The sequence below is a fragment of the Bos grunniens genome, chromosome 3 (assembly GCF_055505025.1).
Source record: "Bos grunniens cultivar Pamir isolate PY7600 chromosome 3, Bosgru_T2T1.0, whole genome shotgun sequence".
Classification (NCBI taxonomy): Eukaryota; Metazoa; Chordata; class Mammalia; order Artiodactyla; family Bovidae; genus Bos; species Bos grunniens.
This window is the reverse complement of record NC_141167.1, coordinates 91,673,367-91,691,057: the sequence shown is the minus strand read 5'-3', so window position 1 is coordinate 91,691,057 and position 17,691 is coordinate 91,673,367. Positions and strand designations below refer to the sequence as shown.

Genomic DNA, 17,691 nt, shown 5'->3' with positions numbered 1-17,691 from the left:
CTCACTAGAAGGGCTTACACACACAAAACTGCCGCTTCACATTCACTAGAATGGCTTGCACACACAAAACTGCCGCTTCACACTCACTAGAATGGCTTACACACACAAAATGGTGAGGATGTGGAGAAATTGGAAGCTTCATACATTACTGGTGGGATTACAAAACAATGCAGGTGTTGGGGAAAACAGTTTGGCAGTTCCTCAAAAAGCTAAAAATGAGTTACTATATGACCTAACAATTCTACACCTAGATATATACCCAAGAAAAATGAAAACATATATTTGTACAAAAATCTGTACACCATTGTTCATAGCAGCATTTTCCACAATAGGAAAAAACCCAAGTGTCTATCAAATAATGAATAAATAAGCAAAATGTATATACACATAATGGGATGTTATTCTTTAGTCATAAAAAGGATATGCGTGTGTATGTTAGTCACTCAGTCATGTCCAACTCTTTGCAACCCCATGGACTCTAGCCTGCCAGGCTACTCTTTCCATGGAATTCTCCAGGCAAGAATACTGGAGTGGGTAGCCATTTCCCTCTCCAGGGGATCTTTCTGATCCAGGGACTGAACCCGTGTCTCCTCCACTGCAGGCAGATTCTTTACTGTCTGAACCACAGGGAAGCCCAAAACGGACATGCTACAACACAGATGAACCATGAAAACATTCTGCTAAGTGAAAGAAGCCAGACACGAAAGGTCACATAGTATATAATTCCATTTACATGAAATGTCTCGCAAATCCTTAAAGAAGCAGTGGTTTCTTAAAAGGGTGAGAAAATGTTCTGGAATTGGTGGTGATGTTTGCACAACCTTATGAAAATACTAAAAACCACTGACTTGTATAGTTTAAAATAATGAATTTTATAGTATATGAATTACGTTTCATTTAAAAAGAGAAAAGATACAACTAAATGCCATGTAAGATACTGCATTGGATCCTGTAACAATTAAGTGACATAAAAAGAAGAAAGCAATGGTTTTGAGGGGAAAGAAAGAAAAAAAAAATGCATAAAATCTATAATACAATATCATTTATACAAATCAAAAATAAATGCACACACACAAACATGTATTTTAAAAGACATAAAAAGAAGCACATAGAACACTGGCAGTGGGAAAGGTGAGAGAAATGAGAGAGGAAAATGAAGACAAGTGAGAACAAACACAAATAAATGCAAAAGAAAACAGAAGGTGACTGCCAGAACCATTCCAACATAGTCCTTGTAACCTCTGGTACCTTGGTTCACCATTAAAAATGAACAAGAACTGACACAACATCAGAAATCAACTTTGAAAAAGAACACATTTTAAAGATTTCGTCAAGCAACAACAAGCAGGTCTAGTCCGTTTATGATCCAGACTTGAGAAGGAGCCGCTGTAGTGAGGAGCTGGCAGTGTCATGGGAGTGCCACGAGCCAGAGGGGGTCCTGAGTGTGTTTGAGGGTTTTACACCATACATGACATTTGACTTGGGAACTTGGCAAAATAAGCACGAATACTGAATTGTATCTAGCAAAAGTGGGAAAAGAAGATGAAGGAAACAAGTTCCATTTTTCCAGACAGCGAATGGCTATGGAGAGTCGGGGAGCAGTAACACACGGGAAGGAACGAAGCTCTGAGGTATTGATCTGAATGTGGGATTTCGAAGAACAGCTGGCGAGCTATAAATATGCATCTGACTCTTTAGTGCAGTTAATAGACTTTATATGGAATACAAAGAGAAACTTGGACTGCTTACAAACTCCATGAATGGGATTTTATGGACAGAAGGGACACTTTCTATTTTTTTTACCTAAAAAAGTAAGAGATTCTGAATGTTCCCATAGTTTAGTAAAACTTACAGAGAATAATGGAATAAGGTATAATCACTGAAATGTGATTTTACATGTCAAACATGATTGTATATTTTAAGAGGCTACACCTACATTTGAAACACACCTTAAAGCATGGATCTCTACCCTTCTAATTTTCCTAAATTTTGACTGGCGTTACATAAGAAGTCTTAAGATTTCCCAGTACACAGGTTTAGAAGTATCTGGACCAGAATGTCAAAGTTAATTTTTTTTTTTTTTTTTTTGCCACATCTTGAGGCTTGTGGGAGATCTTAGTTCCTAACCAGGCATGGAACGTACGCCCACAGCACTGAAAGTACAGAGTCCTAACCAATGCACTGCCAGGGAATTCCAAAACTAATTTTTAAAAGAAAGAAAAATGAGTAATTTTGGACAACCTTTTAGAGAAAACACCATCAACAATTAAGGGTAATTTTGGAAAAAAAAAAATACTAATATTATTCACCAGTAGAAAGACCACTTTTTTCTCTATCTCAAGGCTACTTGAAGTGTGGTCTTAGTCAGCAATAAGATGTGTACTGATACTGAGAGTAAAAATTTTTAAAAATTTGTAACAAATTGACAGAACAATTTTCTCATTTTAATTATTTACTTTTTATTATAGTTTACAAAAATGCCGGTCTATGATGAACTGGGAAAAAACCACTGATGCTTCTATATGTGGTTTGAGAAATACTGATCAATATTACTGCTGGTTCCACTACTTCCAGCAGTTTCTATCACTACTGCATGCCAAGCATGGTGATATAAATGCACCACATACATCTTTCTCAGAACTCTGAAATGTCATTTCCTGTGGCACTCAGGCCTGCTTTTCTTTGTAGGTGACAGAACAAAATTTAAGGCTAAAAAGCAGGCTATAGAGATCATGGTAAAGACACTAAGATAAATCTTACCAAACTCATATTAACAATAAGCTTCATTCAAAAATTTTTATTGAGCACAAACTATGTGGCTAACACAGTTCTGGCTCTTGGGATTTAGCACCAACTATGATAAAATCTCTGGGTCTTCCCTGGTGGCCCAGTGGTAAAAGAATATGCCCAGTTTCAATCCCTGGGTTGGGAAGATCCCCTGGAGAGGGGAATGGCAGCCCATTCCAGTATTCTTGCCTGAAAAAATCCCATAGACAGTGAAACCTGTGGGGCTACAGTCCATAGCATCGCAAAGAATTGGACATGACGGCCATAAGTCTGTATTCTGTCTGTGAGTCTCTCTCTGTTTTGTAAGACTTAGCGACTAAACCACCACCACCACAACAGAATCTCTCACAAATCTTATGACTTTACATTCTAGTAGGGGAGATGACAATAAAGAAATAAACTTGCAGTTCAATAACCTCAGGTAGAGATAAGTACAATGAAGAAAAGTAAAGCTGAGAAAGGGAAGAGAGGAAGACTGGGGCAGACAAGGAGATTACAAGGGGAAAGCACAGCAGTTACGAGCACACAGATTCTGGAGAGAGTGCCTGATACAAATACTTGTTCCGTCACTAGTTTTATGACCATGGACAAGTTCTCTTAACGGCTCTGTGGCTCGCTCCCTCATCCATAGAATAGGAAACTAATAGTGCCGACCTAGTATTAGTGTGCAGAGAAGGCGATGGCACCCCACTCCAGCACTCTTGCCTGGAAAATCCCATGCACGGAGGAGCCTGGTGGGCTGCAGTCCATGGGGTTGCTAGAGTCAGACACGACTGAGCGACTTCACTTTCACTTTTCACTTTCATGCATTGGAGAAGGAAATGGCAACCCACTCCAGTGTTCTTGCCTGGAGAATCCCAGGGATGGGGGAGCCTGGTGGGCTGCTGTCTATGGGATCGCACAGAGTCGGACACAACTGAAGCGACTTAGCAGCAGCAGCAGCAGCAGCAGCAGCAGCATTAGTGTGAGGATTAAGAGTCAGCAGACGTAAAGTATTCAGGACAATACCTGCTACAGAGTAAGTGTTTCCTAAACATTATTATTTCCGCAGGCAGTGAGACTTAGGGGAGACTAGAATGAAGAAGGAGTCCATGCAAAGATATGGTAAAATAATGACAGCTACAATTAGATGAGCACCTTAGGGTATTTATACAGATTATGTATACTTTCACCTTTAATCTTCACAGTGATCTTGAAATAGATATCATTATTCCCATTGCATTGAGAAAAAAAAAAAAAACTGAAGGTTAGAAATGTTAAGTGACATGTTTAAGGCCTGCCAACTAGCTAATAGGTGTCAGTGAACTCTGTCAGTCAAAAGCCTTACTTCTTCTATTGGGTGTATATTGCTTCTACTAGGTATTGGCAGAGAACTGAAAATATCCTTAATTTTGCTCATTCATCCATTTACTTATTACTTCTTTCAAAAAAAAAAAAAATTTACTGAGTGCCTAGCAAGTATCAGGGCTTCCCTGGTGGCTCAGCTGGTAAAAAATTCACCTGCAATGAGGGAGACGGCGAGTATCAGTCCATTGGTAATATTTTCTTTGTCTTCAAAGAGCAGACCCTTTTATTTGGGATATAGTGATGTAAGAACAGCACTCAACGAATTGCAGAGATAAGGAATGCAATAGGGGATCGGAAGCCCATGTGCACAGAGACCAATGAGGCCCAGTTCAAAAGAGGATCTGGGGACTTCCCCCGACAGTCCAGTGGTTAAGACTGCACTTCCACTGCAAGGGGTGTAGGTCTGATCCCTGGCCAGGGAATTAAGATCCCACATGCCAGCCACACAGTCAGCAAAAAGAAAAGAGGATTTAGAAAAAAGAGAGGATTTGGGAAGAACTGGGAGGAAAATTTAAAAGGCAGGCTGGGAGCAGAATCAAAAAATGCTTTTTTTGCAGAGAGTAGGGAACCACTGGAGCGTCCACTGAGGAGGACTTCAGAGCAGCCAGGCAAACTCGTCCACAGAGAAATCCCCTACAGAGTCTCGGACAGAAGGGAGATTTATGTAACACCTTAGAGACAAATGTATGTTAGTGGTGCTGGAGGAAGGGAAAAGAAAGAAGGCGCAAGAATTTAAAAACCTGAAAACTGATAGCTTAGAGGGTCACTGCTGGCAAGAGGATGGAGTGGGACATGAACACACATTACAGTATACAGAATTTTAACAAGAAAGACTGACTTCATAAATTTGCTGCTTTTGGCCTCTTGTTAGTTTTTAGGAAAAATAATAGAAGGTAAGCATTATATAATGGTTACCTTGTAATTCATAAGCAAAGAACACGATCTGGTTGCCATTCAAAATGGTTCCTAATTACAAATTCTTAATGATCAAAGGCAGCCTTATAGCAAGGCAAGACACTAAGTGCGTCTTACGCCCTATTTACTGGCCATTCCTACATATCCCTGCTCCTGCATTTATAAAGCAGTTTCCAGAATGAAACCCTGCCTGCAAGGCGAGGCACCCTATGACATGGGCCTGACATGAAAGGTTTGATATCAACAGTGACTTTCTTTGAACTCTTTAGAGGATTTTCTCTCACTCAAATAGAGACTTAAGACATTATTTTAAGAAAATAAGATCTGAAAAGTATTAGCCATGTCTTTCACTCCGGGTGCTTGCTCCTCCAGCATGTAAATAAATGGCCACCACTCGCTAGCTGGATTATTTTTCTTGAGCTACTGACAACTTTATAATAAACTGTCTTTTAAATTCATTAAATGGAAAAGGCAAAAAAAGAGACTCCAGCACGTATAAATGGTTCTATCACTGCAGGGGCTCTGGTACTTCTGCAGGCTCTATGTCCCTCGGATCAGTTTGGGGAAGGCGGGTGTAACAGTTCCTTACCTTCTTCAGCAATGACCGTTAGTGTGACAGTGACACCAGCGTCCTTGATCAGCTGAACAATGTTATCATGGGACAACTCAACAATGGACTGCCCATTCACTGCAGAGATGTGATCTCCAACTTTCAGCTTCCCACAGCGATCAGCTGGACTTCCTTCTATGACTCGGCCAATTTTATGAGGAATAACTATGAAGAAAAAGTTCCCAGGTTTTTCAATTATTTAACATATCTCTTAGTATTGGATTTATCATCAGCATCAAAAATTCAACCTAATAACAAAGAAAATCCTTCCAAGATATATCAGAAAAACCACGAGTGATCATCCTATCCAAATGCAACTATCTTCATATTATCTTCTGTTCTTTGTTGACATGCAGATACTCTTTACACAGCTGCGATCATGGCATATAAACCTCTTTGCTTTTCTCCACTTACCAGAAACCTTTCCCAATTTTTATATTGTCATCCTAACAATCCCATTTAAAGGCTACTGACCTCAGTGATATTTGTGAAAATATCTCATGTTTCTTGTTTGTCATTGGTTGTTTAGGTTGCAACATGCTTTTGGGTATTTTAGAAACTGCTACAATGAGATCATCTTTGGTTCAGCTGAAGGGGCATTTACCCCCACAAGAAATCTTGTAAATAAATGCAGTTCAAAATCAAGTTCAGGAATGAGAATGGTCAGAAATCCAGTTACAGTGAGAAGACTGATCATTAAAATGAATCATACTTACTTCTAGAACAAAATTTATTCCTCTTATTTGTGCCTCTAGATTTTTTTTTTTAAATTAGAAAAGCTGAGTGGAATTAGAACATTAAGTGTTTAACATTAAGATTATTTGGCTTATGGTTAAAATCCTACCCTGAAAGCACAAAGCTGCTCTAAGACATTTGGAAAGACACTCTGTGCAGTTCTATTATATCTCTAGTTTAATGCTGAAGGCTTTCCGAGAGTAACTATTAAGATTCTTCACTGTTATTATGCCTTAAAATGAGTTCTCAGACATTCAGGAAATCTTGTGAAAATATCTTTCACCATTTAATAAGGGGCATTCATATTAAGAAACAAGTGTTCCTTCTATGCTCTCTAGAATTTTTTTGCCTACATTTATCTGGCACTTGGGCTCCTGCTGAATGTGGATTATCATCAATAAGGATAACTTACTATTTTTAAATGGCACTGTGATTATGTTTAATTTCTATAGTAAAATGGGCTCCTTACTAGTATTTTTGAATTAAATCTAGGTGTAAGTTAAGGCCATTTTAATAGAATTTCATTTGGACTGGAAGTTATTCTTGGCCATGATTTATGTCCCATGGACAGTAAGTGCCATTCCTTGGCTGTTCTAGGATTATGCAGTGAGAGATTAGGAGATTTTATCTTAAAAAAGAGGAAGTCAATGTGGAAGCAAGTGCCCTTTAGCTCTGAATTATATCAAGCACTCACACCATTTTCCTCACTGTTGTTGTGCTCAGTCGCTCAGTCATGTCCAACTCTTCTGACCCCATGAACTATAGACCTCCAGGCTCTTTTTGTCCGTGGAAGTTTTCATGCAAGGACACTGGAGTGGACAGCCATTTTCCTCCTTCAGGGTATCTTCCCGACCCAGGGATCGAAACTGCATCTCTTGCATATCCTGCATTGGCAGGCAGATTCTTTACCGCTAGCACCACAGACTTGGGTTGATCCCTGGGTTGGGAAGATCCCCTGGAGGAGGGCATGGCAACCCACTCTAGTAGTCTTGCCTGGAGAATCCAATGGACAGAGGAGCCTGGAGGGCTACAGTCCATGGGGTCGAAAAGAGTCGGACATGCCTAAGCGACTAAGCACAGCACAAGCAGCATGGGCTGTGTCCTGTGCCAGGCGACGTGAGCTGACGCCCAGCTAGGACAACAGGCAGCACATCAGAAATACATGGAGGATCACACAGGTGCCCACGGGTAACCTTCTAAATTAATATCTCAGTAACTCTCCTTCTTAGAAGAGATTTTACTTGTAAACAATGTTCATTCCAGATCCCCTAAGAAGAAAATCATTCAGCTCCCTGGCACACTGAAAGGGGTTTGTTCCGACTTGGGAAAGCGTCAAACAAGAAAAACCTCTGATGCCTCAGTTGTTCCTTTCTCATCACGTGAGTAATGTGGTCAAAAGGAAATTGGCAAATCTTGGTACAGAACTTCCTGAAGGGTTAGTCATCGAGGTGAGGAGAGATAAAAGTAGTCGGATTGTTATTGTCTTGGCATTTATAGCAGCACCACCAAAACAGTTAAAGATAAACAGACCAGTAGAAAGATAACTTCTGAACATTCTTTGAATAGATTGGGAAGTTTTCAACGTAACTGCTTAGAGTATGTTGCCTACCAGTGCAGGAGACATAAGAGATGTGGGTTCAATCTCTGGGTCAGGAAGATCCCCTGGAGAAGGAAATGGCAACCCCCTCCAGTAATCCTGCCTGGAGAATCCCATGGACAGAGAAGTCTGCTGGGCTACAGTCCATAGGGTTGTAAAGAGTCAGACACGACTGAAGCAACTTAGTATGCACACATGCTTAGAGTACACATGGCTAAGGAAAAATCTGAAGTCCTGCCTTACTGTTGGTATACAAAGTCTATAGGTATTTGCATGAAGTCAATTTCTCCATCTTCATTCATCTTTGGCCTAAATCTGTCTCACAGGCTGGCTTGTCCAGATGCTGAGATGACTTTGGTGCTCTTAAAATATTATTTTTTAGGAAAAGAAAGGACAATAGCTGAATATGTCCCCTTCTAAGAGAAATCCTTTGCAACCAGAACTGAAAAGTATGAAAAGTGGAATGCTAAAACCTCTGAAGTGCTGGCCATGCAAAAACCAGTCAGGTCCTTTCCATTTTTAACAGAGGTGTTTGCTGAGTACTCCACTCATGCAGCCCTACACAAACTGGTCCAGGACAACAAGGATGCTGGGCCTGGATCCCTGACCTTTGAAGAAGTCAATGGTACAGAATTTTATAGCTGGTATTAGAGATGCTAGTGGGAACTCTTCCTGTGACATATGTCAGCAGAAAATATATTTCAGCAGCAGCAGCAGCAGAAAAGAAAACCAACCAACAACCTGCACTGTGCAGAATACCAACCTGTACCAAGGCACGACCCATAAAGAAGGATCTATTCTGACAGACAGGTTTCTGGCCTTCTCACCTGTGCTAACTCCTTTTTTAAAACCAATCTTTCACTGTTACGCAGTGAACTGCACACTGCAACTGCTTGGTCTCTGTGAGGGAAAGCTCCTCATGTAATCTCACCCCAGGATCCTTCTAGCTATGAGATAAATGGAGTTCCAAGAAGAAATGTTTGCAGGGCTGAGAATTTTGTGAGATTATTAACTAGCACGTCAGCGAAATTACGAATTCTGGTTTTGCATCATGACCGAAAATCTCAAGTACTTTATATAAAATTCATTTGACAACCTAAGCCTAATTTACCATTCAGGCTGATAATTAATGAGCTGCAAACACTCATTTCCTGCCACGCATTAGCTGTTACCTCAATCTTACATTTTAATTGGGTTTTCTTTCCCATCTCATTACTCAAATATTGATAAACTTTTTAACGTTTCTTTAGAGGGAAAAAAAGGTCAATATGCAGTGACAGCTGCAATGACAATGGCAGAAATCACAGCAAGTGACAGCAGCCAACATTTACTGAAGGTCCAGGCAGAGGGCTTCACATGCATTATCTCCTTTAATCCTCGCAAACATACGAGACAGGAAGTGTCAACATCCTCATTTCACAGGGCAAGCTGGAGCACTCGGAGGGTAAGTAATGTGCCCAAGATCAGACAGCTATTAAAAGACATCAGCGGGTCTAGAAGCCATGTCTGTCTGATTACAAAGCCCAGCACTTAATGACACGGTCTTACACAGAGACCCAGCACCTATGGTATGTAAAACCATCAAGATCCTAAAGAGACATTTAAACAAAGAAGTATAAAAAGATTTTAATTTTAAATATAAATAAATTAATAAATATAATTACACAAATAAGATGATATATTTAAAACAGATAATGTATTAAAGTATAACATAAATTTCAAATATAAAAATAGGTTAAACTATTTAAGTAATATATTTTGCTGAATTCCTCTGTATCTCCTAGTTTTATGGTGAACACTAGACTCTCCTAATTTTTGTAGTGCTAGAGGAGAAATACGCTCAATATGGCAAGTGGTTAGCATCTATCACGCTGAGTAATAATCTTTCACTATTTTTGTTAATCTGAATGCCCAGGATTATTGCATGGTATTCGAATCAGAATATGATTATCTAAAATGGTCATTTGTTTTTCTAGATACTGATTTCCAATGATATAACATAAAATCCACCTAACAGCTGCTTTCTCTCATTTTTCTGACACAGGCCACATAATCATCCTTACAGCATCAGTAACAGTTCCAGTTCCAAGCATTACCATAGCAACGGCTTTTGGAAAATGGAAACTAGTATCAGTGAGCAGTGACCTGAGACCATAGTAATAATTCATCCATGTCATAGAATCTTCTTCCTTTACACACTTGCATTGATTTTAGCAAGATTTTTGCAAATTGGTTTGGCTCACAACACTTTCCTGAAAGTGTTTTCATTTTTCACTAAGGTTTTAGTGACCATTTAGTCTAAAAGGATCTCGCTACTCAAGATAAAATAAAATCCCCTGGCAAAGCTAAGAGTGCATTTTCGTGTGGTCAAAGATTTTTATCACTTGACTTGGAAAAATAAAGCTACCAGACAAGTATGACACATAAATATTAGTTTGCTGGTTCTCATCTTATATTCATTTGTATTTTATATTTAAAGATGATTATTACTTAGAAACATAAAGATACAGCAAATATTTAATTTGCTGATTCATAACAGCCCTAGACATAGAAGATGTGATTCCTCCTTTGTTGAAGAAGTTAATATACATATTAAATTAATATACATATTCATCCTTCTCAGATGACATTCTACTAAACTGGGTTCAGGATATTTCAAGGTCTTGACAGAATTTTTACCTTTTGATGAAGCATATAAGGTAGGAGTGCCTCTTATCTTTTAAGGTCAATTTATAGCTGCAATAAGGCAATTATGATTAAATAACACAAAAGGACTATTTAAGACACATCTGGGTCAAGGTTTTTCTATTTTGCTTCTTAACTGCTTCTAGCATTTCATTTATTTCTGTATATATGATTTCTTCTAATCTGGGGAAAAAAAAATCCTAAGCCCCCATAATTGAAAAAAAAATTCAGCATTGTCCTTTCACTACATCAATTAGGTCACATCCCTGATAATACTGACACAATATAAGGTGGATGCAAACTGAGATACTAAGATTTATTTTATAGACTCTGAGATAGATAAATAAACCCAAAGCCTGAAAGACTGATTCAAACTACCTAATTTTGAAAACAAATAAAATATTCAGCATTTTTTTAAAAATGGCAATTTATACATGATTCCTAGCTACTTTCATAAACCCCAGTGGGTGACTCAGAAAACTGGAATTAAGAGGGAGGGACACCAGGACACAGGGGCCCTTACCTCCTGGAGGTGGCTTGCTCTTGGAAGTGAGAATGACAAATCCAAATCCTTCATTTTCTTTTCGTTGCAAGACAACATCATAGGGCTCCTGGGGAGCAGGCCTGGCCAGGACCTCTGCTCGGTTCAAGCGGGGAGATCCATTCTGTGTTGAAGGGAAGGCTTGGGAGCTGTCATCCTCAGGTTGTTTCTCTGTAATAAACAAGAGCAATTTTGATATTTCTGGAACATCGTAACTTGATAACTAAAGTGTTTTGTGCTAAGCTCTTCACAAGAACACTGAGTTTCTAATATAAAGAAAAGCAGTGTCTCTGCCCAAGTGCTCTGGACACCATCTGAGTGCAGAGGTAGCAGCAGCCCATCCAGTGGACTTCTTGAATGCTCATTAAGTACATAGTTGGAAAACGACAAGATGTTATCTCACTTCTAAGGGAAGTTTTTCAAAGCTTCTGTGAAATTTGATGATAAAAAAAATTCTTCTTGAAATTATTTTAATTCCAACAAGGTTTTGAACCTGGTACAAGCAATTTTTTTAAAAGTTAATACTGAATAACAACATAGTAAACTTCCTCTTAAAATCACCTTTAAATACAATTTAGTGGGACTTCCCTGGTACTCCTCCAGTATTCTTGCCCGGAAAATTCCCTGGACAGAGGAGCCTGGCTGGCTACAGTCCATGGGGTCACAAAGAGCTGGACACAACTGAGCATCACCCACCCCCGCCAAAACACACACACTGAATCCTCGTGTCCAGTGGTTAAGACTCCACACTCCCAGTGCAGGGGACCTGGGTTCACTCCCTGGTCACGCGACTAGATCCTACATGCCACAGCTAAGATTCAGAGCAGCTAAATAAATAAACATTAATAGAAATACATAATTTAGTGCAGTGACTGACACTCATGACGTCTGGGAGGTCACTGCATCAGGACAGAGATACCTCCCATTACAGCTTGAGAACAGTTTGCCACCTACACAGATTCATATTTTACAATGTGTTTTACAACTGCAGTTTTCTGATGGGTAATACAAGCTGTCCACATGAATGGCAAACTCTCCTAGCCACAGATCAGGTCACATGGAATTCCTAGCAAATGGGCAGTTAACCTACACCCTTTTCTTCTATTTAAGAATAACATCAGAATTTGAGAAAGAATGACAAAAGTTAGTCATAACTGATTTTTAAAAGGCAAATTTTGTGCCATAATTTGATACAAAACATCATAAACAACCACCACAACATGCTGTTATTGATGAACAGGCATTTATAAGGTCTCTCTGTATCAAAATCTATGGGACTCTGAGGATGTGTTTTTAAACCTCAACAAAAGTGTCAACAACTTCCAATAATTACCAACAAAAAAAAGGCTCTTTTTGATATAATGCATGGTTAGAATGAATTAGCTAAAATGTCTCCAGTAATATCAAACTACTATGAAACATCTTTATGATGCTTTTCAGGAGGGAGCTAATCTCTATTTGTACAGCATCCCATTGTTTACTCTACGTAGTTATGTTCTGACACCAAACCAAATGGAAGCAACACAGCATTAGAATCCCCATGCATCTCAGATGCCTCGTATTTATGAAGGGAGGTGGGCTTTTACTTTGGATGCTACAATCAAAAACACAGGGCCTCATTTTTAAGAGTGATGTAAATATTCATCAAGTCACACATTTTTTGAATGCCCACTCTGTGCCATGTGGTCATTCTTCTAGGTACTGGGTACACAGCATAGAATTAAATGGATGAAAACTCCATCCTTCATGAAGCTTACATTCTTGTGGTGCTACAGGGTTGTCTTTAAAACATTTTTAAGTGACAAGAATTCACTTTAAAAAAGTTCTACATAACATTCACAGAGCTACTAACATAAAAATACAGGATATTATCATCTCTTAATGTAATGGTTTAAACCTCAGGCTTTGTAATTAAATTATCTGTTTCAATCCTGGTCCTACTACCTACCAGCTATGTGTTTCTCAACCTTTCTGTGAGTAACTAGAATAATAACAGTGTTTACCATCATGGTTCTATAAAGAGTAAGTAAAAGAATCCATGTCTGAGACTCAATAAATGTCATACTAAAACTTCTGAAGTAGAAACATTTTGTCCTCTGAATATTTAGAATTTCATCAGGATCCAAAATTGTTTGATATTCAGTTAATGGGATCTCTTAGTATGACTAAACAACTTTGTATTTGTTCTTCAGAAAACAGATTTAACCTGATATTCTGACTATAATATCACGCTGGCAAAATTCATTGATATACTAATATAATCTTAATGTAGAGACCCAAAATTTATTTCTCTTTTTTGATAGTAGTAGCAGTATTTATGAATCCTTTCAACTTACTGGCCTTCCACATGCAAGGATCACACCAAATAACTTATCTCATACACTATTTTTGTTGTCATTGTTTTAGGTAAGAAGTGGATTTAGTCAAAGAAACATTTCACAGACACAGTGTGGGCCATTGCAGAGGGCTAGCACAGCCTCTCATACACTATTAAACATAATAAAATAATCTGAAAAAAAAAGTGGACTAAATCTCATTTTTCTTTTTTAACTTATCAGAGCAAGAACAGGTTCACGTACCACCGTAGAAGATCTTTCTTCTGACAGTTAGTAACACGTGGCCATTTCGAGCAGCGGTTGTCATTAGGTCTAGGACTTGTTTGTGTGATTTCCCTTTAACAGGAATTCCATCAATGCACATCAGCTCATCAGCTGCACGGAGCCGACCATCTTTCTCAGCTGCGCCCAGAGGAATGATGGCTCCAATGTATATCTGATAAGATATAAAGTGTGGGTTGCTCTATACAGTCTACTAAGACTTACTAAGTTTCTTAACTACTAAGTCAAGGACTTTCTGACTCAAAACTATGCATACCAACAAATTTTTGCAGTTCAACCTGAAAACAGTCATAGAAATTGACCTGTCTCCAAAATGGCACTTCACATAACCACACCATGTAATCTCTTCTGGATTCTTTGGGTTGGGCACAAGGAAGACAGGAAATACAAAGTAATTCACTAACTTTGAAAGTACCACTATCATTTCCGTCACTACAACAGAACAAAAATATTAAACTCAGAAAATGCAATTCTATGGAGTAGCTACTAAAAGTAAAGTCCATTGAATGCCATGGTGAAAGTTTTTTTTTTTTGTATACTGTTCATAGCAACTGGGATAATTCTTACAATACTCCCATTACATAAGGCTATCAGTTCAAGTTTAGTATATACAAAAGAGGAACATCTCTTGTTCCTAAATTCTAAAGCAGTATATATTTTAAGGGAACAGAGTGACCTAAGATTCACTTCCAACTAGGTGAATAGATCTTGCTCATTTCCTTTGCTGCAATCAGAATCCTATAATTGGTAATCCTAAGTATTTTGACTAGTTCCAGAGCTGTTACAACCTGACATTTAAGAGAAGATAAAGTGTAAACATTTCCTCTAAGATCAGGAGCAAGACAAAAACGCCCACTCTCAATACTTTTATTCAACATATTTTTGGAAGTCCTAGCTATAGCAATCAGATGAGAAAAAGAAAGAAAAGGAAGACAAATTGGTAAGAAAGAAGTAAAACTCACTGTTTGCAGATGATGTGACTATATGTGGAAAATCCTAAAGACATCACCAGAAAATTCCTAGAGTTCATCAATGATTTTGCTAAAGTTGCAGGATACAAAAAAATCTACAGAAATCTGTTGTATTTCTATACATTAAATTAAGGAAATAATCCTATTTACCACTGCATCAAAAAGAATAAAATACCTAGAAACAAACCTACTTAACAAGGTAAAAGACCTGTACTTGGAAAATTATAAGTCACTAATGAAAGAAATTAAAGATTACACAATCAGCTGGAAAGATATATCATGTTATTGGACTGGAAGAATTAACATTGGTAAAATGACCATGTTACCCAAGGCAATCTACAGATTCAATGCAATCCCTATCAAAATGTCAAGGGATTTTTCACAGAACTAGAACAAAAAAAACGTAAAATTTGTATGGAAACAGAAAAAAACACAAATAGCCAAAACAACCTTGAGAAAGAAGAAGAGACCTGGAGGAATCGCTTTCCTTGACTTCAGACTATAACACATAGCTATGGTAATCAAAACAATACGGTACTGGTACAAAAAGGAATATATAAATCAATGCAATAGAATAGAGAGCACAGAAATAAACCCACACACTTATGGTCAATTAATCTACAACACAGGAGACAAGAACATACAATGGAGAAAAGACAGCCTCTTCAATAAGTGGTGCTGGGACAACTGGATAGTTACATAAAAAGAACGAAGGTTAGAACATTCTCTAACACCATATACAAAAATAAATTCAAAATGGATTAAAGACCTAATTGTAGGACCAGATACTATAAAACTTTCTAGAGGAAAACATAGGTAGAACACTCTTTGACATGAATTGTAGCAACATCTTTTTAGATCTGTCTCCTAGAGTAATGACAATAAAGACAAAAATAAATGGGACATAAACTTAAAAGCTTTTTCATGGCAAATGAACCATAAACAAAATAAAGACAACTCTCAGAATGGGAGAAAATGCTTGGAAACAAAGCGACTGAAAAGGGTTTAATCTCAAAAATATATAAACACCTCATGCAGCTTAATTAAAAAAATATGTATATATCAAAAAATGGATGGAAGATCTAAATAGACATTTCTCCAAAGAAGACATACAGATGGCCAAGAGGCATATGAAAAGATGCTCAACATCACTTATTATTAGAGAAATGCAAATCAAAACTACAATGAGGTATCACCTCACACTGGTCCAAATGGTCATTATCAAAAAATCTACAAACAATAAATGCTGAAGAGGATGGGGAGAAAGGGACCCCCCACCCCCACCGACTGTTGGTGGAATTGCAGATTGGTACAGCCACTATGGAGAACAGTATGGAAGTTCCTTAAAAAATTAAAAACAGAGCTTTCATATGATCCAGCAATCCCACTCCTGGGCATAAACCTGGAAAAAAAAAAAAAAAAAACAACCCACAACTCAAAAAGACACATGCACCCCAGTGAATACTGTATCACTATTTACAATAGCCAGGATATGGAAGCAAACTAAATGTCTGTCAACACACAAATGCATAAAGAAGATGTGGTAAATATATACACTGGAATATTACTCAGCCATAAAAAACGAAACAATGCCATTTGCAGCAACATGAATGGACCTAAAGACTGTCATACTGAATGAAGTAAGTCAGACAGAGAAGGACTAATACCATATGATATTGCTTATGTGTGGAATGGAAAAACAATAATACAAATGAACTTACTGACAAGACAGAAATGTATGCATGTGTGTTCAGTCCTTTGAGTTGTATCTGACTCTTTGAAACCCCATAGACCATAGCCCACCAGGCACCTCTGTCTATGGGATTTTCCTGGTAAGAATACTGGAGTAGGTTGCCATGCCCTCCTCCAGAGGATCTTCCCAACCCAAGAATTGAACCTCTGTCTCCTGCACTGCAAGCGGATTCTTCACTGCCGAGCCATAAGGGAAGCCCACAAAACAGAAATAGAGCCACAGATATAGAAAATAAACAAGAGGGTGTGGAGAAAAGGGAACCCTCCTACACTGTTGGTGGGAATGCAAACTAGTACAGCCACTATGGAGAACAGTGTGGAGATTCCTTAAAAAACTGGAAATAGAACTGCCTTATGATCCAGCAATCCCACTGCTGGGCATACACAATGAGGAAACCAGAAGGGAAAGAGACACGTATACCCCAATGTTCATCGCAGCACTGTTTATAATAGCCAGGACATGGAAGCAACCTAGATGTCCATCACCAGATGAATGGATAAGAAAGCTGTGGTACATATACACAATGGAGTATTACTCAGCCATTAAAAAGAATACATTGGAATCAGTTCTAATGAGGTGGATGAAACTGGAGCCTATTATACAGAGTGAAGTAAGCCAGAAAGAAAAATACCAATACAGTACATTAACGCATATATATGGAATTTAGAAAGATGGTAACAATAACCCTGTGTACGAGACAGCAAAAGAGACACTGATATATAGAACAGTCTTATGGACTCTGTGGGAGAGGGAGAGGGTGGGAAGATTTGGGAGAATGGCATTGAAACATGTAAAATATCATGTAGGAAACGAGTTGCCAGTCCAGGTTCAATGTACGATACTGGATGCTTGGGGCTAGTGCACTGGGACGACCCAGAGGGATGGTATGGGGAGGGAGGAGGGAAGAGGGTTCAGGATGGGGAACACATGTATACCTGTGGCGGATTCATTTTGATATTTGGCAAAACTAATACAATTTTGTAAAGTTAAAAAAAAAATAAAATTATAGTTGGAAAAAAAATAAAAAAATAAAATAAAAAGCCAAAAATAAATAAATAAATAAATAAATAAAACTACAAAAAAAAAAAAAGAAAATAAACATATTGTTACTGGGGGAAAGGGGAAGAGGATA

At 38.2% G+C, this 17,691-nt stretch overlaps 1 protein-coding gene across 12 annotated transcripts in view; it reads right to left on the bottom strand.

Annotated features, from left to right (window-relative positions):
* The window catches only part of MAGI3 (membrane associated guanylate kinase, WW and PDZ domain containing 3), a 292,911-nt gene that overhangs the window by 18,463 nt on the left and 256,757 nt on the right, over positions 1-17,691 (bottom strand). For all 12 annotated transcript variants that reach the window (XM_086391923.1, XM_086391925.1, XM_086391926.1 and 9 more), the window contains 3 exons: positions 13,797-13,989; positions 11,200-11,388; positions 5,639-5,824 (listed from right to left, as the gene is read on the bottom strand). In XM_086391923.1, the coding sequence (XP_086248049.1) occupies positions 5,639-5,824; positions 11,200-11,388; positions 13,797-13,989 (568 nt within the window). The remainder of the gene's footprint in view (positions 1-5,638; positions 5,825-11,199; positions 11,389-13,796; positions 13,990-17,691) is intronic.